The sequence below is a fragment of the Sinocyclocheilus grahami genome, unplaced genomic scaffold (assembly GCF_001515645.1).
Source record: "Sinocyclocheilus grahami isolate Dianchi unplaced genomic scaffold, SAMN03320097.WGS_v1.1 scaffold855.1, whole genome shotgun sequence".
In the NCBI taxonomy this organism is placed as follows: domain Eukaryota; kingdom Metazoa; phylum Chordata; class Actinopteri; order Cypriniformes; family Cyprinidae; genus Sinocyclocheilus; species Sinocyclocheilus grahami.
Genome location: NW_015506034.1, coordinates 1 through 21761, shown reverse-complemented (window position 1 = coordinate 21761; position 21761 = coordinate 1). Strand labels below are relative to the sequence as shown.

Sequence of the window (21761 nt, the reverse complement as noted above, 5' to 3'; positions counted from 1 at the left end):
GATCCCAGACCAATGCAAAGTTAGACAACTGACTGACAGATCAACATCCTTATCACTTGAAACCCCTAGGCAGTCTAATATTTAACCACAGGCTTAAGTAAGAAATGTCTGACAAGTTCAGAACATCAACGGAAAAAAAAAATCTTCAAAGAGATAATAGTGTTGGTGATTTGAAGTTTGGTCTAAAGCGAAAGCTTTTACTGTATGTCAGGATTTAGCTTTTCAACAGATAAGAAATTACTCCTGGAATAAAACTGACTGCATGTGCAAGCGATTTCAACATTTGCTAAACTTTTTAAACAACCCTGCCCTACGTAATCACTGAAATGCTATCACAGAATCAAAAGTTTAGATTCTTAGATCTACACAGAAAAAGGTCAAATAACAAATTATCTAATTCAGTGGTTCAAGGATCCCCATTGTCCAAAATATTATTCAAAGGCCCCCCATTCTGTCTAAGGCTGATGATACACGGGGCAACTTTTTGAGCAATTTTGCCTGGGCACTTTTCCATTGAGAATGGGTAACATGTTTCTATCTGGATATTTTAGATCGGTCGTGGGCCCTGTGTCTCACCTGGTTGCCCATTGACGGCAACATTTCCCAAAGTTGCCCAGTGTATCATCATGCCTAAGATATTTCCTCTGGTATTTCTGACGTAATTATGACAACACTGCTTGCTTTCAATTTTTTTAAATAAATGTTTTAAAATTTAAATGCAATTTTTAATTAATTAATTTTGTGATTCCAGAAGATTCAATGTTCTGATTCTGTATGTTCTCCAATAAAAAAAAATGTTATTGAGGGGAGACATACATATATATATATATACAGTGGGTACGGAAAGTATTCAGACCCCCTTAAATTTTTCACTCTTTGTTATATTGCAGCCATTTGCTAAAATCATTTAAGTTTGCCCAGTGTATCATCATGCCTAAGATATTTCCTCTGGTATTTCTGACGTAATTATGACAACACTGCTTGCTTTCAATTTTTTTAAATAAATGTTTTAAAATTTAAATGCAATTTTTTATTTAATTAATTTTGTGATTCCAGAAGATTCAATGTTCTGATTCTGTATGTTCTCCAATAAAAAAAAATGTTATTGAGGGGAGACATACATATATATATATATACAGTGGGTACGGAAAGTATTCAGACCCCCTTAAATTTTTCACTCTTTGTTATATTGCAGCCATTTGCTAAAATCATTTAAGTTCATTTTTTTCCTCATTAATGTACACACAGCACCCCATATTGACAGAAAAACACAGAATTGTTGACATTTTTGCAGATTTATTAAAAAAGAAAAACTGAAATATCACATGGTCCTAAGTATTCAGACCCTTTGCTGTGACACTCATATATTTAACTCAGGTGCTGTCCATTTCTTCTGATCATCCTTGAGATGGTTCTACACCTTCATTACACACACACATACTGTATACATACAAATATATATACACACATACATGTTTTAGCATTTTAAAAGAGTTACATTTATTGGATATTCCAATAAATGTAACTCTTAAAATGCTAAACTTCATTTAAAAAAATTAGTTTTAAATCATTAAAATAAATCATTTTAAACAAGTTTGCCAAGAACTTGGCCCCCTTGCTGAGAACCACAGATCACATTCTAAAAAGCAGAGCGGCTTCTTTGTGAACTTATGGCCAAGAATAAAATGGGAATGATTACTTCCAGCCTTTTCACAAGAAAAAAAGTTATCAGGCTATAGGCTATATATCTAAATAGTAATATTAGGGCATTTTTAAAGAACAATATTTAATACAAAGTTTAAAGTTAATTTCCTTTCTGTAGACATCTTTTGAATCCATGCATAAACAAATCTCAGTGTCAAAAAGCATTTCAACATGATTAGTTCATCACATTTCTTTTATTTGATGGATTTAAAAGACTTGTGCACAGATGCAATGATGTTCTCAACAATCATCAATATGTAAGCAAACAATCTGATACAAGAGAGAGAATTTAAATGGTGGCAACACTCTTATGAACAATTCCTAAATCTATACTATAGAGTGAACAACTAGCTTGAAACTGTAGTGATGAGCCAAACAACATAATTGACATTCATCTTCATTCTTTCTGCTTTCCTCTCACATGCTTTGACTTTCCTGTTAAAGCAGTACTGCATTCTGTCTATGCCACCTGTCTAGCTCTCTCTGTCTTGGGGTGCTTTACTGAGGCACATTAAGTATTTGTGCCGACAGGCCATTGTGCCAGTTTTTCAGTTTGGCAAAACGAGGGCCTTTGGCTTCAGATTCAAACTTTTCCCTGTAACATCAAGACATATATACAAGACAAAAGGGGAAGGAAAAAAAGAGAAAAGAGAGGGTGGAGAAATGGGTTAGGGAATATGGCCTTCACTTCCCTGCCCAAGATATGAGTGTATACAAATGTGGCTGCCTTGAGCTAAAATGTTCAAGTAACTAAATGCCAGAGGTCACATTCTGCATTGTATTGTGTCAGATAAGTAATGACAGTGTGAAATAAATGAGAGCTAAAGATATATGAAATATAAAGCTTGATGTAAGTACCACAGACCGGGGGTGTAAAGTACAGTATTTAAGTAACTGTACACCCTTACTAATGTAGTAATAACATTAATAAGTAGTAATTTATGAATTTTAGGAATTTATGCTTGTACTCAGGTACAACTTAAACTAAATACTCAATTATAAATATTTAGAGAAAATCTTCACATCTCAAAATACATATCACAACTTTAATAATTGTAATTATGAATGCCCTTTCACCTTTTCACTCCAGTTTTATTTTTACTACACTATGTAGTAAAAATGTTTGTTGCCCTTTTGGGGTCACTTTTCAAGGTGGATGAACTTCTAGTTTTGCAATACGTAATTCCTGTAGGTGGGGCTTGCTCCAGGGTTGTATGGATAATAATTTCAAAACCCTTACCATCAAGTAACTGGGTTTATGCTATGTTATTTGCACATCCAATTTGAAAGATTGTATATGTCACCCTGGACCACAAAACTAGTCATAAGTGTCAATTTTCTCTAATTCAATTTTCACAATCAATTGAGATTTATACATCATCTGAAAGCTGAATAAATAAGCTTTCCATATGGTTTGTTAGGATAGGACAATATTTGGCCGAGATACAACTATTTGAATATCTGGAATCTGAGGGTGCAAAAAAATCTAAATACTGAGAAAATTGCCTTTAAAGTTGTCCAACTGAAGTTCTTAGAAATGCATATTACTAATCAAAAATTAGGTTTTGATATATTTACGGTAGGAAATGTACAAAATATCTTCATGGAACATGATCTTTACTTAATATGCTAATGATTTTTGGCATAAAAGAAAAATCGATAATTTTGACCCATACAATGTTTTTTGGCTATTGCTAAAAATATACCCCAGCGACTTAAGACTGGTTTTGTGCTCCAGGGTCACATATAGTTTTGCAAAGACAGGTTTAGCAAGCATTTTGTAATGCAACGTCTAATTCTAAATAAAATAAGTAAAAGTTAATGTACAATTAAATGTGAAAGCTTTCAATTAAGTATAAATATTTTTATATTTCAGGTACATATTCTTATATTTCAGCACCCAAACTTTACCAAGTAACAGTCTCTTTAACAAAAGTTAAAATCCTCTGTACTACACCCCTGATACAGTCTACTATGAATACATACAAGCTGTATTAGATTGATGCATCTAATGAGTGTGAAACAAGTTCAGCACAGAGAGTGGTGTCTGATTTTGGGGGTCTGGTTGGGGGATCTGATCATATGTCAGCTTTTCGATCAGCCTTTCAAAGGTTTAAGAGGCAGAGGGGCTGGATTTCAGCACAGGTCAAGTATGTGGCCACCAGATGCTGCTGCTAGATGCCTACCTTGATCTTCTTAGAGCTTCCTCATCAGGGTCTTGCACTGCAGAGGAGAGGAGAAGAGAAAAGACAAAGAGAGAACAAGTCAGACTCTACACTGTAAATCAAAATCTATATCAAAACAAAAGCAAAGTGACAAAAACATGAAGGCAGACTTACTGTATTCAGTTCCAGTAATGTGGGCGAGGACACGGAAGGACTTGGACTGCAGCTGGGCGGCTCTTTTGGCCCAATCAGCCGGCTCTAGTTTATCAGTTTCACTGGGGATGACGGCCTGATACACTGGGGAAGCACTGTCTATAACACGGTCTTTAACTGGCAGATTACTGCAACCACAGAAAGAGCCGGTCGCTTGAAAACACACACTTTCCTATCAGCAGGACCGGAATGTTAGCAAAAGTATTTTCATGTTTAATGACATTAAAAACACTTTTGTTATTGTTGTTGTTTTTTAAAGTTAAAACTGTATAGATAATGCACCGGGATGTACATGCATCCATTCTGATTAATTTACTGCCATTATCACTAATTTACAGTGTACAGCGTAACATATGTTTGTTAACACTGATGATTTTATACAAGTCAATGAATATTATGCAGCATATTTCATATAAGTGTTAATAAAAAGAAAAGCATGGGCATTGTGGCCAGAAGCTTGCTTATCACTACCAAATGCAGTATGACAGCATATTTTAGACACATTATATCTCTTACCCAGAAGAATGACAGAGCAGAGCATTCAGAAATCTGTTTGTTGGCATCTAAAACTCTGTTTCCACATTAGCAGACCCTCCTGTAAACCTCACCATTTAAACATGTTTCCACCAAATACTCTTAAAGTCACCTAGCAGCAATATTAAGGGTTTCAGAATAGAATTTAAAAGGCAAGTGAAAGGTGCAGTCTGAGAGGAACAAAAAGAGTAGTATGTGAGGTCATTGTTGCATTCGGCTAAATAAAAAGACAAAATACAACTATTTCAAAAGTCACAGTCTCGGCTCATGAAAACCAGGTGCATTTCAGAACTCCAGATGCTCCAGATCAATCAAAGGCAGGTTAGACAGAGAGATGAGAGAGAAAAGGATAATGTGGTGATCAGGCATGCAATGCGCAAGGGAAGAGACGAAATGAGACTGCTCATATCAAACTGATGGATCAGGGTACTTACGATAGCGGAGAGTCAGTTTCATTGCTGCCAGGCAGGGCCATTGAGATTGGACACAGGTAGGGTGGGGACCGGGTACATGATGTACAGTGTAATGGACAGATGAAGTGATGGATGAAAGGATTGGAGTGAGAGAGGGAAAATTAGATAAAGCTTCTATGTTATGCATTAGAGAGTGGCTTCTGACATAAGACCGAAAGCCTGATCTCTCATTTTCATGATTTAAAACCATACAAAAACCACAGGACATCAGAAAACTGGCACCAACAAACATAAAAATATGTATAGATCACTGCTAAACTCATGGATATACAGCAGAAAAAGTGCACAAATACACAACTCACACCAGTACAGATTACCAAGTCACACTATCAAAACACACACTGCCTTTCAAAAGTTTGGAGTCGGTGAGATTGTTAATGTTTTTGAAAAAAGTATCTTATGCTCACCAAGGCTGCACATATTTAATCAAAAATACAGTAAAAACAGTAATATTGTAAAATATTATTACAATTTTTTATATTTTAACATTTTAAAATATAATTTTTTCCTGAGATGGCAAAACTGAATTTTCAGCATCATTACTCCAGTCTACAGTGTCACATGATTCTTCAGAAATCATTCTAATCTGATAATGTGCTGCTCAAGAAACATTTGTTATTATTATCAATATTGAAACAGGTTGTGCTGCTTAATATTTTTGTGGAAACTATGATTTTTAGGATTCTTCGATGAATAGAGTTCAAATGAAAAGCACTTATAATAGAAATAGAAATCTTTAATAGAAAGATAATCGAAATAGAAATCTTTTGTAACATTTTAAATGTCTTTACTGTCACTTCTGATCAATTAAATGCGCCCTTTCTGAAATAATAATAATAATTTCTTTAAAAACAATTGAGCCGAAACTTTTGAAGGGTAGTTCGCCCATAAACCAGGATCCCTAACTGAGCATTCTCATCATCATTCCCATTTGAAAACCACACAAAAATCCAGCTGAATCCACAGAAACTCAACATAACATATGCTACCACTGAAGACTTCGAAAACCTTCGATTTACATCATCATCAGATCAATACTGTGAAACCGAGGAAGAATAAGACTATATCCAGACTATGATCCGACATCCTTAGGAAGTCTTTAGCCTCTTGAGCATTAGCAGATAGCGCTGGCCGAGACAAGCGTGGCTGTTTGACAGGCATTATGGCAAACGTGTGTCATGCAGTTCATGGGAGGAGGGAGAAGACACAGTTAGGTGCGACAGGTCTTACCCAGACAGCTCGCTACCCCTGGCCTGGGACTGGCCAGCAATGGCATCCATAATAGCATCCTGGGAGTACATGCTGATGGGGGTGTTGTACTGCGCATGGATGATGGTGGCCTTGCCTCCAGGCCCCTTAACTTCAATGGGTTTGTTGGTGGAGAGTGCAGTGTCCTTCAGAGCTATTGGGTTGAAGCTGGGCAGGTATTCATTACTGTACAAGTGAGGGAGTGGTGATAAGGGATGAGTATGGGTAGAAGAGAGACAAGAGAGATAACAGGGAGGTTAGACAGAGAGAGTGAGATGAAGAGTATGTGAACAGTGAATTGGGAGGGAAAGGTAAGAACCAAGTTGATAATATAAGCATATGTTGTGTTCTGGATGCTGGCGTGCTGGTATTTCAACAAAGCTTCTTGATTGGATTAACCACCAGAAAAACCATGCTGGTCGACCAATTCTGGACCAGCATGGAAATTCATGATGGAAAGTGTTACAGGTGAGACAAAATTAGTTAAACCATAATATGATAATAATTAAATAGGTAAATAAATAAATAAATAAATAAAAGGTTCAGTCTAATTTTTAAGGCAGAAACAAGACATCAAAAACACGCTTCACAGCAAAAACTTACTACGGCACACAACACATACAATTACTTATTGTATGTATAACTACAAGAAGCAGTACAACATAATATACTAAACAGGGATGGGAATCAGCTAGAATTTAAATTCCTGATTCTAATTCCTCTTAACCATTCCAGTTCCTCAACAGCTCTTTTAGTGATTCCTTTAGTAATTTCAACAAATAAATATTTGAAAAAAAAGGATGCCAAGATGATTTGAATAAATTAATAAATGTTCAACAATTCTTGTAAAAGATTAACAGTACAGTAACGCATATATGTGCAAGAACTGTTAACAGAACATAATTTAACAAATGGAATTCAATTGTCGGAATTACAGTAGTTAAGACTTGTACTCTTACAACTTGTACCACATGACCACCACATCATCGTGCAGAAACACTCAAAATAGCAAGGGCTTCAGCGCGCATATATGTGCAAGAACTGTTAACAGAACTGGACATAATTTAACAAATGGAATTCAATTGTCGGAATTACAGTAGTTAAGACTTGTACTCTTACAACTTGTACCACATGACCACCACATCATCGTGCAGAAACACTCAAAATAGCAAGGGCTTCAGCAGTAAAATAGTTATGCAATTATTTCAGAATAATTCTGTTTAATAATCCCTATAACTCATTATTATTAAATGTCTTAATAATGCACGAATAATCGGAAAATAATAGAGATAAAATACAATTTAATGTAGCTATCAAAGAGTTAAATAACCAATATCCCACTAAATAATTAACTATAAACTATACTTATTATTAATACGGCCTTTGATTAATGACTTTTACTTGTTATATTGTGGTTTTATCTATTGATTACTGAAATGACACACATTAATTTTGCCGTTAGTAGTGTACACAACTAATAGTCCCGGGTTGTCATCTAGTAAATGAGGTAATTACGACATGGTGTGAACGCAGCATAAGAAACAGTTCTTGATTCCCAACCCAAACACAACGAGTATACTAACTGATAAGTGCCTAACGAAGGCCAATCAAATTAGGATAAACATATTCTCAAAGCTTAACATGAGTTCAACAAGCAAACCTCTTGAGTCTCCTAAAACACACACTGTATCACAGTGCCAACTGGGATTCTCATAATAACATATTCCAAAGATTCTGATATGCTTCTCTGTGTTGTAGTATAGGTTTACATTAAGCATTAGTACATCATTAAAGCAAGCTGTGATTGCACAGGATGACAAATCTCACTAACCACATTTTATACCACAAAGGCAGTTCCAAACAATACCATGCACGTATACCACACAGAGCACTACAACGTTATTCCAGGAGGCTGTTACTAACTTGGCAGGACTGTTGGTAATAACCTACAATGGGCGAAAGGAAACAGAAACAAGGGCATTGGTTAGCAACTCACATAAACTTAACACTGGTTGTGCCAGTGAAAGTTCTTCAAGATGAGGAATCTCATCAGATTTTCAAGGTGCAGTGTGTAATTTCAGAATTGTACAAATAATGCCTGCTCAAACACTTCCTGTCTTCCACAGGATGTCCTGCCCTAAACACAAGCCACTGGTTGACCCAACATTGACCCAGTCGGGCTGCTCAAATAGACAAATTCTGCTTGTGACACAGAAATTACACACCAATGTGTGTGTGTGTTTGGCATGAGTGATATGACGTGTTTGTGCACATAGTAGCAAGTCGCCTTTCAAAGAGGCAAATAAATAAATAACTGAAGGTGAAAGATGCGTCACTGACCACAACTGGCAAAATGTGACAGGAGGGAGTGAGGGGGGTGGGGTTGTATCAGTGTAGTTAGGAAACTGAACCCTGAAATTCCATGACCTTTTATAGGGAGAGCCGACAGGTGCATTCTCACCCGTCTCTATCCGTACCACTGGATAGCCTGAGATTTCCTCTGTGCTGAGGCACACGCTAAGACCCTTTTCACCGCATTTGAGGAAGTGAGTAAATGGAGAGGGGTACAGGACATTGTCGTCCATTTACCTAATCCACCACAGTACTGCCAAAGTGCATTGCTTTGAGGTTAAAACACAGAAGTGAAACTGTCAAACTGGGAAAGTGATATGGTGCATTTATTGTCTCAATACAACAGCTTGCTTTGCTTATCAGAACATGAATTTATGCAGATACAAATCTAGGGTCTGTTTTCTAAAAGGGGGTCTGTTTTCAAAAGTTTGTCTGATTTTTAAAAGGTTTTGAAAAAAAGTATCTTATGCTTACCAAGGCTGCATTCATTTGATCAGAAATACAGTAAAATTGTGAAATATTATTACAATTTAAAATAACTGTTTTCTATTTTAATATATTTTAAAATGTAATTTATTCCTATGATGGCAAAACTTAATTTTCAGCAGCCATTTCTCCAGTCTTTAGTGTCACATGATCCTTCAGAAATCATTCTGATATGATATTTTGGTGAAAATGTCTTATTATCATCAGTGTCTTACTATTATCAAAACAGTTGTGCAGCTTAATATATTTGTGGAAACCTAATAAAATTTGTTTCAGGATTCATTGATAAATAGAAAGTTCAAAAGAACAGCATTTTTTGTTTTTTAATAGAAATCTTTTGGAACATTATACATGTATTTACAGTTACTTTTGATCAATTTAATGCATCCTTGCTAAATATAATTAATAGGTATTAATTTCTTCCAAAAAACAAAAAACAAATCTTACTGACCCCAGAATTTTGAACGGTATTGTATTTTCCATTTTGACAGCAAATTTTTTCAATCTAACTCCTCTGGTGGATGTATTATCTGGTATTACATGATCACTGTACCTGAAAGAGGGCCGCTTCCAACTGAAGCCTCAGCACAAATTTGTCTTGCACATTCCTTCAGAGGCTTGAAGCTTTAACTAGATCCTCCTCTGGCCTGCTAAGGCCAGTGGGGGATAGGGTCAATGTAACAGATGTAACCTCTCTTTTCTGAATGTTGCATGGCTGCTGTCATTCTTCTGTCAAGAGCAACGTTAGCAGCCAGGTGGGGCTGAACTATAACCGACCCACTAATTCTAACCTCTTTTAGAAATTCTAAACTGTTAATTTAGCAATAAACACTATATTTCTTAAATAGGATTGGTTAAGGTTTACTGCACCTGGCTGCTAGCGTCAGATCTATGATTACATACCAACTAGGCATGCCTGACCCCGAGCTCTTAACCCTCTCTTGCAGCATGACCATCTCTCGCAATGTCTCTGCAGAGTACAGACCGATGGGGGAGTTATACTGCTGGCTTTTTTGCCCGGAGGTGGATTTGTCCCTCGGAGCAGCTAAATGGCTTTGAGCAGGAACAGAAGCTTCTCTGCTACTGCTCACCACAGTGCTATAGGACTGGTTGGTGTGCTTGCTTGAGTAGCTAGAGTTTGTCTCAGCAGAAGTTGAGAGGGCCCCATTCATTTGCAAAGGCTGATCCTTAAAGGGGAACGTGCATGTGTGTGGACAGTGTTGAGAAAGAAAGAACAGAAGGAGCTGATCAGAGGAAAGCTTAGAATGATAACAATTTAACTGTTCACACTACGTAAACTGTGTAAATTAATTTGAAAACTGATGACTTGATGTTTTACTGAAAGCTAAAGGAATAGTTCACCCCCCAAAAAATGTAATTCAGTCATAATTTACAGTATGCACCCTTGTGTTGTTTGAAAAACATTTTATTATTTTTTCGCAGAATGTTTATTTTAAAGCTTTATAGCTCATATTTTGTATTCATTAAAATGAAGAACAGGAAGGACATTTAGAAAAAAATACCTCCTTTTTGTTGAAACAGAAGAAAGTCTGATCATATTGATTTGTAACCACATGAAGGTGGGAAATGGCTAATTTTTTGATGAAACAACTTATTCTTTACATTCTTAAACATAATATGAGTTTGTACACTACCATTCAAAAAGATTTATAGATTTTTAAAAGTCTCTTAAGACATCTTGCTCACCAAGACTGCACTTATTTGATCAAAACACAGTAAATACTGTTTCTTATTTTATTATACATTTAAAATTAAATTTATTTTGATGGAAAAGCTGCATTTTCAGCAGCCATTACTCCAGTCTTCAGTGTCACATGATCCTCCGGAAATCATTCTAATTTGATGCTCAAGATACATTTCTTATTATTATCAATGTTGAAAACAGCTGCTTAATATTTTTGTGGAATCCGTGATCAACTATGAAATTTTATAAATGTCTTCACTGTGACTTTTGATAATGTATTGCATCTTTGCTGAGTAAGTATGTTTTTGAATGTGTATGTACTAATCAGGGTTTTGAAACAGAGGCTTTACGAGCTTTTCTTTTGTGTGACTAACACAATATTTTAATGAAATGCCAAACTAATTGTTAACAGCATTACATTAACAATGCTGTTAACTTTTTGCCGAGTATGCAAAGTGAAAACCAGCAGGGGGCATCATAAGGCTTTTTACATAGAGCAGAACATTTGTATATTATTATCATATCATACATGATAAAGGCATCCTGAATTAAGGTAGAACCAAAGACCAGAATCTATTATATTACCCTCTAAAAAGAATCTTTAACATAATCCTATAAAAAATTCCCTTTTAACTGTGGACTTCAGCCGAAGCTTGCTCTGAGGCCTAAATTATACTTTCTCTAATTGGAATGTAATGTGGACATTCAATATGGACTTAAAATATCTGAATGCATAGACATATACTGTGTGTAGATGTATGTAGAATGCATGCCAGTGAGTGGTGCATGAGTAACGTGTGACAGACCTTCTGATGGGGGATCACAGGCATAGGGGAGTCAATCCTTGGTGTTGTCATGGGAACTGGAGTGGGTCGCTTTGACCTGTGATAAAATTGAGTAAACATTTGAAGTAAAAGACAGACTGTCTGGATCACATCTTTTATGACAAAATTGCAATGTCCAGTGGTGAACTATAAACATCTCACACACAGTTCTAGATACATGATGCAGCCATATACAATCTTGTAGCAAAAAGACAAGAACTTTTTCTTTTTTTGCAGCTATCAGAAAAATGCTTTTGTCCAAACAGATTTTGTGCCAAATTGAACCTTTTCAGAAGAACAAAAATCAAAACATTACTTGCCTTGTACACAAAAGTTAAAAAGAGAAAAGAGAAAAAACGAACATACTTTATAGTGCACATTGTTTGAAAATTTTTGCAAAAAGAGCAAAGAACAATTGACACAAGAGAAGTCCTTGAACACAGTAGAGGTTGACGACAAAGTAAATAACGTATCTTGACAAATGTTAAAGTCTATATCACCCTACGTGTCTACTTTATAACAACAACAACAACAACAACCCTTGCCGAGGGAACTCTGGGATCTATTAAGAGTGTTAAAGCAAAGGAAGGATAGTCCAGTGTAATCCCTGCAGGTATGCTCAAAGAGGGGACATAAAAGGTGAACATGCCTTTTTTGGGGCTTTGCTCATGATAAAGTGAACTAACAGTAAACCTGACTTAAGAAATAAGACACATCAGAATTGTAACCTGAACTGGCGAGATCAAGGATGTTTTTACAAACTCATATATTTCATGTATTTCACAGATGACTGGTGCAGATATTGTCCATGAGGGAGATACACTAACCCAAGCATGCCACTTCCTCTGAATCAAACATAACACAGAAAGCTACAAATAAATGAAAAAAGAGATTTTTCTTAGTAATCTGAAGCTTCATCTATTGATAATTGATATTTGTACTACATGCCTAGAATAAATGACAGATATCCTTCAATCCACTCTTTTGATTAGTTGAGCACTTTACCCAAGAGCCTTCAATGTGTCCCAATTATGACTTTTTCAGCTCAAATCTGATGCTGTTAACATATGAAGCTATTTACATGATCTTTTAAATGTGGCCCATGCCAGACACTGTCTAAACAATCACGTAACACACATCTAGCCTGTCATGTTCATCATAACACCATCAACACATTTCATAATGTAATATATCATATTTTGTTACTTGAAATAAGATATTAGAACTTCTTCCAGTCTTCCAGTTTGAAAACTGCTAATGCATTAGCATTAACATTTTAGTTTCTACTGCCAATGTTTAAAGCAAGTGAAAAACATTATTTGGCATCAGTATATACACTACCAGGGTTTAAATGACACCCTGGTCATTCTTGGTGTACCCAAAATGGTCCCACACTATCGACAGGCATTTCTCTGGTGGAAATAAAGCTTCGCTGTTTGGTCACTCTGTCACAGTTAATATAATGCATGTATTAGCTTCCGTGCCTCTGATAAGCACGTCATTTTAAGCTGGTGCATCACTAGTGTAACTTTGTTTTCGTTTGCGCAAGCTGCAACAGTTGCATTCCGTGTAACAGAAACACTCGGTTTAGCGGAACCTTTACGATTAATTAACCGTGAGGATTAAAAGCGTGGTTAATCGCGAAACCGGTTAATCACTGCATCCCTATGTGAAATATTAGCAATTTTAATTATTTTTTTTCTATTTGCATTTTAAAATATAATTTATTTCCATTATTTCAGCCTTTAGAGTCACATGGTCCTTCAGAAATCATTCTGATATGTCGATTTGGTGCTCAAGAAACATGATCAATTACTTTTTCAAAAATATTAACATATTGAACTTTTTTCTTTTGGATTCTTTGATGAATATAAAGTGTCAAAGTGATGAGAAAAACAGCATCTATTTAAAATGCATCCTGAATGCATGCTGAATAAAAATCTTACTGAATGGTAGCATATATTTTTACACTTAAAGTGCATCAATATGTTTTTTAAATGCTTTTCCCCCTTTATTTATTACCTTTCAGTGTAATACTTCACGCAGTGCAATTCATGCATTAATTTAATTGGTAAATCTAGCATACAATTAAGATGAATACAGAGCTAGTTAAATGAATGTAAATAAAGTTGCATGAACTCCGATCTAACTGAAAAGTTCGAAAATCATATCCATATAAGAATAAGAAAGTGATCCAGATCAACTGCAGTGTGAATGTAACCTTGTTTAAAGCTATACTGTGTCAGTGCTGGGCAGCCTTGAGTTGGAGCACAAGGCAAAAAGAAAATAGCTTATCAAGTTAATTGGTGTATGAGGTTGCCAATGGATGAATGGACACTCGCCAGAGGCTGTGAAGAAAGATTCTAGAAGCTCCAGCTTCTGAGTGCATGATATTCATTGTCTGTTTTGAAGAGCTTTTTAAATGTGTGGATGCTTGGCTATAGGACGCTTGTCTAGTAATGCTGAAAATGAGTAACATGAATCAGCAGCCAGTCTGATCTGATAAAACCAGCGAGTTTATGTCTTAACTCTTTATGTCTTCTTTTTCAACTAACATGAAGGCAATAAAATCACATGACCTTTCCTTGGCTAAACACATACAGAGCTCATCTGAACCCACATAAAATCTTGGTCACATATGTTTGTGATATAATGAAGCTGCAGTCTGTTTACGGTTCATAAAAAATTAATCCCATGATTGACTACACTGAACAGTCAAGGCCTACTTTTATTACACTGCAGTGAATGAGCCAACAATAGCATCTACATCACAGTAACCCATGAGACCCGCTATCATCTGTATTCACTATAATTACTTAAATTAATAATTTGCTTGTAGCTACAGAATTGACAGACCACACAAGAGGATGAGAAAAACTAGGCTGCCCCAGAGTTGTCAGTGCAGATACAGAGCGTTACAAACTTATGGTCGCCAAGACAGATTAAATAGCATCACAGTGTAAACATGGCAGATCATCATTTTATTACGTTCACCAGAATGGAAGAAACCTAAACGGGAATCATCCTGGGATGTTTTCCTTGAGCAAAACTTCCTGGTCTCATTTCAATCAGGACAGATATTTTAAATTGTAATAATATTTCACAATATTACTGTTCTGACTGCACTTTTGATCAAATAAATGCAGTCTTGGTGAGCATAAGAGACTGCTTTCAAAAACATAAAAAAACAATAAACAAATCTTAGTGATCTCAAACTTTTGAACAGTTATACACACACACACACCTCCAAAACACTAACAATGCACTGTACCTTTGCATGGTGAGAGCCAGATTGAAGTTGGCAGACTTGATCTTGTTTTGGGCCTCCAGGTGTGTCATCCCCTCTGTGCTGACCCCATCAATTGCCACGATGATGTCACCCTGAATCAGGTTGCTGGAGGCTGACTTGCTCCCTGGTGTAATCTGCCACAAACCAAACAAACTTTTAAATTAAATACTGACAGGTCAGCACTTCTGCAAACACAATACTTAGACAAGTTAATAATTTGATAACGTAAGTTGGATGTATGAATAAAATTGAAAAAAAAGGGAAGGCTTGTCATCTACAGGTGCTTGCTTGATACCCTGTCAATAAAATCAGTGGAGGATAAAACCACATTCGGATTCTGAATCCATGACAGCTGGGTGCACAAAGAAATCTTATGCACACATGCATGCTTAGTGCTGACACAGACAATGTGTTCCTCTTGCTAAAAATAAGACTGAGTTTGCAGAATAAAGTCACGTGCTTAGTCTACAGATCCGAAGACTGAGATAATGTGTATGAAGTATATAATGTAAACGAAACAAAGAACACGTCCGGGTCATATTTCGTATGTTTTAACAGCCTTTGTGAGATTCATTAATACCTTTATATCTTCCACAGAAATTATATAAATTTAGAATTTGTTATATACACTACTGTTCAAAGGTTTGATGTCAGAAAGATTTTTGTGAAACAAATTAATACTTTTATTCAGAAAGGATGCATTAAATTGATTGAACGTGACAGTAAAGTCATTTATAATGTTACAAAATAAATTAATTAAATACATGAATGTATCATGGTTTCCACAAAAATATTAATCAGCACAACTGTTTTCAACATTGATAATAATAAGAAATGTTTCTTGAGCACCAAATCAGCATATTAGAATGATTTCCGAAGGATTATTTGACACTGAAGACTGGAGTAATGACTGCTGAAAATTCAGCTTTGCCATATAAAAAAATTCAGCTGAAATATTACACAATATTACTGTTTATACTGCACTTTTGATTAAATAAGATTAGATGATGAGCTGGTTATACATTTGTGTGTGAAAATTTATATGTAATAAAAACTTAAAATTCTTAATGCTACTAAAATTAAGGTTCATTTGACCTAATTTAGATTTATTTATTTAATTTGATTTTTGGGTTAAATACAACATTCTTGAAAAGTTTAGTGAGAATTTCAGAACCTCAAAACCTGTTCTTAACATCACTGGATCATTGACTGATTAAAAAAAAATCTACAGGAACTGGTAACTGAAAACTGTTGCTTTTAAAAGATTGTTCATTTATTGACAACTTTTTAAAAATATTTTGAGTCAATTCTTTTTCTCCATGACATACAAAGCATGTTTCAGACCATCATTGGTATTCTGTTATATATAGTAGATACATGAAAACCTTCAGGCTGCACAGATGGGTGGCATTGTGTCATCTCTGTACCATAATACTAGGTAATCAAGATTTAGAGTCTGTTTCTTTTCTTCCAAATCTGGTGAGGGTTCAGCTATGTTTTGAGCCAGAAGCATCTCTTTAGGATGCATTAAATTGATTGAACGTGACAGTAAAGTCATTTGTAATGTTACAAAATAAATTAATTAAATACATGAATGTATCATGGTTTCCACAAAAATATTAATCAGCACAACTGTTTTCAACATTGATAATAATAAGAAATGTTTCTTGAGCACCAAATCAGCATATTAGAATGATTTCCGAAGGATTATTTGACACTGAAGACTGGAGTAATGACTGCTGAAAATTCAGCTTTGCCATATAAAAAAATTCAGCTGAAATATTACACAATATTACTGTTTATACTGCACTTTTGATTAAATAAGATTAGATGATGAGCTGGTTATACATTTGTGTGTGAAAATTTATATGCAATAAAAACTTAAAATTCTTAATGCTACTAAAATTAAGGTTCATTTGACCTAATTTAGATTTATTTATTTAATTTGATTTTGGGGTTAAATACAACATTCTTGAAAAGTTTAGTGAGAATTTCAGAACCTCAAAACCTGTTCTTAACATCACTGGATCATTGACTGATTAAAAAAAAATCTACAGGAACTGGTAACTGAAAACTGTTGCTTTTAAAAGATTGTTCATTTATTGACAACTTTTTAAAAATATTTTGAGTCAATTCTTTTTCTCCATGACATACAAAGCATGTTTCAGACCATCATTGGTATTCTGTTATATATAGTAGATACATGAAAACCTTCAGGCTGCACAGATGGGTGGCATTGTGTCATCTCTGTACCATAATACTAGGTAATCAAGATTTAGAGTCTGTTTCTTTTCTTCCAAATCTGGTGAGGGTTCAGCTATGTTTTGAGCCAGAAGCATCTCTTTAACCAAAGAGCATCTCTTTAACCTGAATGTGCATGGCTGAGAGCCGGCCATAGAGATGTCTAAGGACTGTCTCATTTACAAAAAAAGTCTAAATGCAAAATGAATAAAGCTGATTTCAGATGTGTGCATGTTTCTCTCTCTAATCTCTTTTGGCTAGATTAAGAAGTTTTGACATCGTGTTATGTTTTCCTGAGTGACTATTAGTAAATCTCCCATTGAGAAGAACTGACTCAGTTTTTTTGTGGTTTTTTTTGCATTTCCATCTGTTTTAAATTTTTAATGAATAAATGAACGCATACACATGTGAGCCAAGGATTTAGACAGAAGTGCCAAGACTGCAAAGCCTATTTCAAGAGCCTGAGAAGTAGACCAGCCATAACAAAAAAATGAGAATGATGTGTCTGAAACAGCATCAGGAGACATACAAAATCACAGTGAAAGTTAGTTCCCTTTCAGTCAGTCACATTCGACATTACGTCGACATTGACGTTAGGGGTCTCACTTGAGAGCCCCAATCACCTCTGAGCATTACAAGCAACAGGCAATGATAAGTGGCGAGTGGAATTTGAATACAAAACCCCTCCCCGTACATACGGGTATATAAGATGGCGGCGTGCATCCACTCATTCAGATTTTTGCTTCAGAGCCGATCACTTCGTAAGGGCCTTTCTCGTATGTTTTCAAGAAAGAAAGATCAACAAGAACTACGGTCTCTTTGGTGACACTGTCGAGGACTTTGCCCAGCAGTTCTCTGCAGTCCAGAAGCAGATAGAGGCCATTAAGCACATCTTGCCTTGGCGGGACACTCCGGTTGCCAAACCACCGAGATCTGGTTCTTTGTCTGCCCGTCACCAAGGGCGCCCCCCCTGTGGTGTCAACATCTGCTCCACCCCGACAAGAATCTAAGGACGAAACGATTTCAGAGGTTCCTCATGTGCTCTCATAACAGCTTACCCTTCCAGGAGAATGGAGACTCCATCCCCAGGATGTTCTGGCTGATTTGGAGTCGATTCAGGGAAGCCCAGCTGGACGTGTTCGCTTCCCAGGAATCCTCCCACTGCCATCTGTTCTACTCCCTGACCGAGGTCCCCCTCGGCACGGATGCACTGGCACACAGCTGGCCCCAGGGTTTGCGCAAGTACGCCTTTCACCCAGTGTGCCTCCTTGCACAGACTCTAAAGTCTGTACAAGATTAGGGAGAACGAGGAGCAGGTACTGCTGGTTGCACCATATTAGCCTACCCGGACTGATCTCATGCTCCTCTCAACAGCCCCTCCCTGGAGAATACCCCTGAGGAAGGACCTTCTTTCTCAGGAGCAGGGCACTATTTGGCACCCACGTCCCGATCAGTTGAACCTGCGTGTCTGGCTTCTGGACGAGAAGTGGCGGACCTCACTGCAAAACACTAACAATGCACTGTACCTTTGCATGGTGAGAGCCAGATTGAAGTTGGCAGACTTGATCTTGTTTTGGGCCTCCAGGTGTGTCATCCCCTCTGTGCTGACCCCATCAATTGCCACGATGATGTCACCCTGAATCAGGTTGCTGGAGGCTGACTTGCTCCCTGGTGTAATCTGCCACAAACCAAACAAACTTTTAAATTAAATACTGACAGGTCAGCACTTCTGCAAACACAATACTTAGACAAGTTAATAATTTGATAACGTAGGTTGGATGTATGAATAAAATTGAAAAAAAGGGAAGGCTCTGTCATCTACAGGTGCTTGCTTGATACCCTGTCAATAAAATCAGTGGAGGATAAAACCACATTCGGATTCTGAATCCATGACAGCTGGGTGCACAAAGAAATCTTATGCACACATGCATGCTTAGTGCTGACACAGACAATGTGTTCCTCTTGCTAAAAATAAGACTGAGTTTGCAGAATAAAGTCACGTGCTTAGTCTACAGATCCGAAGACTGAGATAATGTGTATGAAGTATATAATGTAAACGAAACAAAGAACACGTCTGGGTCATATTTCGTATGTTTTAACAGCCTTTGTGAGATTCATTAATACCTTTATATCTTCCACAGAAATTATATAAATTTAGAATTTGTTATATACACTACTGTTCAAAGGTTTGATGTCAGAAAGATTTTTGTGAAACAAATTAATACTTTTATTCAGAAAGGATGCATTAAATTGATTGAACGTGACAGTAAAGTCATTTATAATGTTACAAAATAAATTAATTAAATACATGAATGTATCATGGTTTCCACAAAAATATTAATCAGCACAACTGTTTTCAACATTGATAATAATAAGAAATGTTTCTTGAGCACCAAATCAGCATATTAGAATGATTTCCGAAGGATTATTTGACACTGAAGACTGGAGTAATGACTGCTGAAAATTCAGCTTTGCCATATAAAAAAATTCAGCTGAAATATTACACAATATTACTGTTTATACTGCACTTTTGATTAAATAAGATTAGATGATGAGCTGGTTATACATTTGTGTGTGAAAATTTATATGTAATAAAAACTTAAAATTCTTAATGCTACTAAAATTAAGGTTCATTTGACCTAATTTAGATTTATTTATTTAATTTGATTTTTGGGTTAAATACAACATTCTTGAAAAGTTTAGTGAGAATTTCAGAACCTCAAAACCTGTTCTTAACATCACTGGATCATTGACTGATTAAAAAAAAATCTACAGGAACTGGTAACTGAAAACTGTTGCTTTTAAAAGATTGTTCATTTATTGACAACTTTTTAAAAATATTTTGAGTCAATTCTTTTTCTCCATGACATACAAAGCATGTTTCAGACCATCATTGGTATTCTGTTATATATAGTAGATACATGAAAACCTTCAGGCTGCACAGATGGGTGGCATTGTGTCATCTCTGTACCATAATACTAGGTAATCAAGATTTAGAGTCTGTTTCTTTTCTTCCAAATCTGGTGAGGGTTCAGCTATGTTTTGAGCCAGAAGCATCTCTTTAACCAAAGAGCATCTCTTTAACCTGAATGTGCATGGCTGAGAGCCGGCCATAGAGATGTCTAAGGACTGTCTCATTTACAAAAAAAGTCTAAATGCAAAATGAATAAAGCTGATTTCAGATGTGTGCATGTTTCTCTCTCTAATCTCTTTTGGCTAGATTATGAAGTTTTGACATCGTGTTATGTTTTCCTGAGTGACTATTAGTAAATCTCCCATTTAGAAGAACTGACTCAGTTTTTTTGTGGGTTTTTTTGCATTTCCATCTGTTTTAAATTTTTAATGAATAAATGAACGCATACACATGTGAGCCAAGGATTTAGACAGAAGTGCCAAGACTGCAAAGCCTATTTCAAGAGCCTGAGAAGTAGACCAGCCATAACAAAAAAATGAGAATGATGTGTCTGAAACAGCATCAGGAGACATACAAAATCACAGTGAAAGTTAGTTCCCTTTCAGTCAGTCACATTCGACATTACGTCGACATTGACGTTAGGGGTCTCACTTGAGAGCCCCAATCACCTCTGAGCATTACAAGCAACAGGCAATGATAAGTGGCGAGTGGAATTTGAATACAAAACCCCTCCCCGTACATACGGGTATATAAGATGGCGGCGTGCATCCACTCATTCAGATTTTTGCTTCAGAGCCGATCGCTTCGTAAGGGCCTTTCTCATATGTTTTCAAGAAAGAAAGATCAACAAGAACTACGGTCTCTTTGGTGACACTGTCGAGGACTTTGCCCAGCAGTTCTCTGCAGTCCAGAAGCAGATAGAGGCCATTAAGCACATCTTGCCTTGGCGGGACACTCCGGTTGCCAAACCACCGAGATCTGGTTCTTTGTCTGCCCGTCACCAAGGGCGCCCCCCTGTGGTGTCAACATCTGCTCCACCCCGACAAGAATCTAAGGACGAAACGATTTCAGAGGTTCCTCATGTGCTCTCATAACAGCTTACCCTTCCAGGAGAATGGAGACTCCATCCCCAGGATGTTCTGGCTGATTTGGAGTCGATTCAGGGAAGCCCAGCTGGACGTGTTCGCTTCCCAGGAATCCTCCCACTGCCATCTGTTCTACTCCCTGACCGAGGTCCCCCTCGGCACGGATGCACTGGCACACAGCTGGCCCCAGGGTTTGCGCAAGTACGCCTTTCACCCAGTGTGCCTCCTTGCACAGACTCTAAAGTCTGTACAAGATTAGGGAGAACGAGGAGCAGGTACTGCTGGTTGCACCATATTAGCCCACCCGGACTGATCTCATGCTCCTCTCAACAGCCCCTCCCTGGAGAATACCCCTGAGGAAGGACCTTCTTTCTCAGGAGCAGGGCACTATTTGGCACCCACGTCCCGATCAGTTGAACCTGCGTGTCTGGCTTCTGGACGAGAAGTGGCGGACCTCACTGGCCTCTCACGGGCTGTGATAGATACTATCACTCAGGCTAGCGCCCCCTCTACCAGGCAGGCCTATGC

At 36.8% G+C, this 21761-nt stretch overlaps 1 protein-coding gene across 1 annotated transcript in view; it reads right to left on the bottom strand.

Moving 5' to 3' along the window:
- Positions 1-21360, bottom strand: part of LOC107563037 (LIM domain-binding protein 3-like) — a 36403-nt gene extending 15043 nt beyond the window's left edge. The window contains exons 1-10 of the mRNA XM_016247812.1: positions 21251-21360; positions 21006-21162; positions 18761-18912; positions 14976-15146; positions 11687-11762; positions 8261-8283; positions 6320-6523; positions 5051-5074; positions 4044-4210; positions 3891-3927 (exon numbers count right to left, since the gene is read on the bottom strand). Of these exons, the coding sequence (XP_016103298.1) occupies positions 3891-3927; positions 4044-4210; positions 5051-5074; positions 6320-6523; positions 8261-8283; positions 11687-11762; positions 14976-15146; positions 18761-18912; positions 21006-21162; positions 21251-21360 (1121 nt within the window). The remainder of the gene's footprint in view (positions 1-3890; positions 3928-4043; positions 4211-5050; positions 5075-6319; positions 6524-8260; positions 8284-11686; positions 11763-14975; positions 15147-18760; positions 18913-21005; positions 21163-21250) is intronic.
- Between the last annotated feature and the right edge of the window lie 401 nt (positions 21361-21761).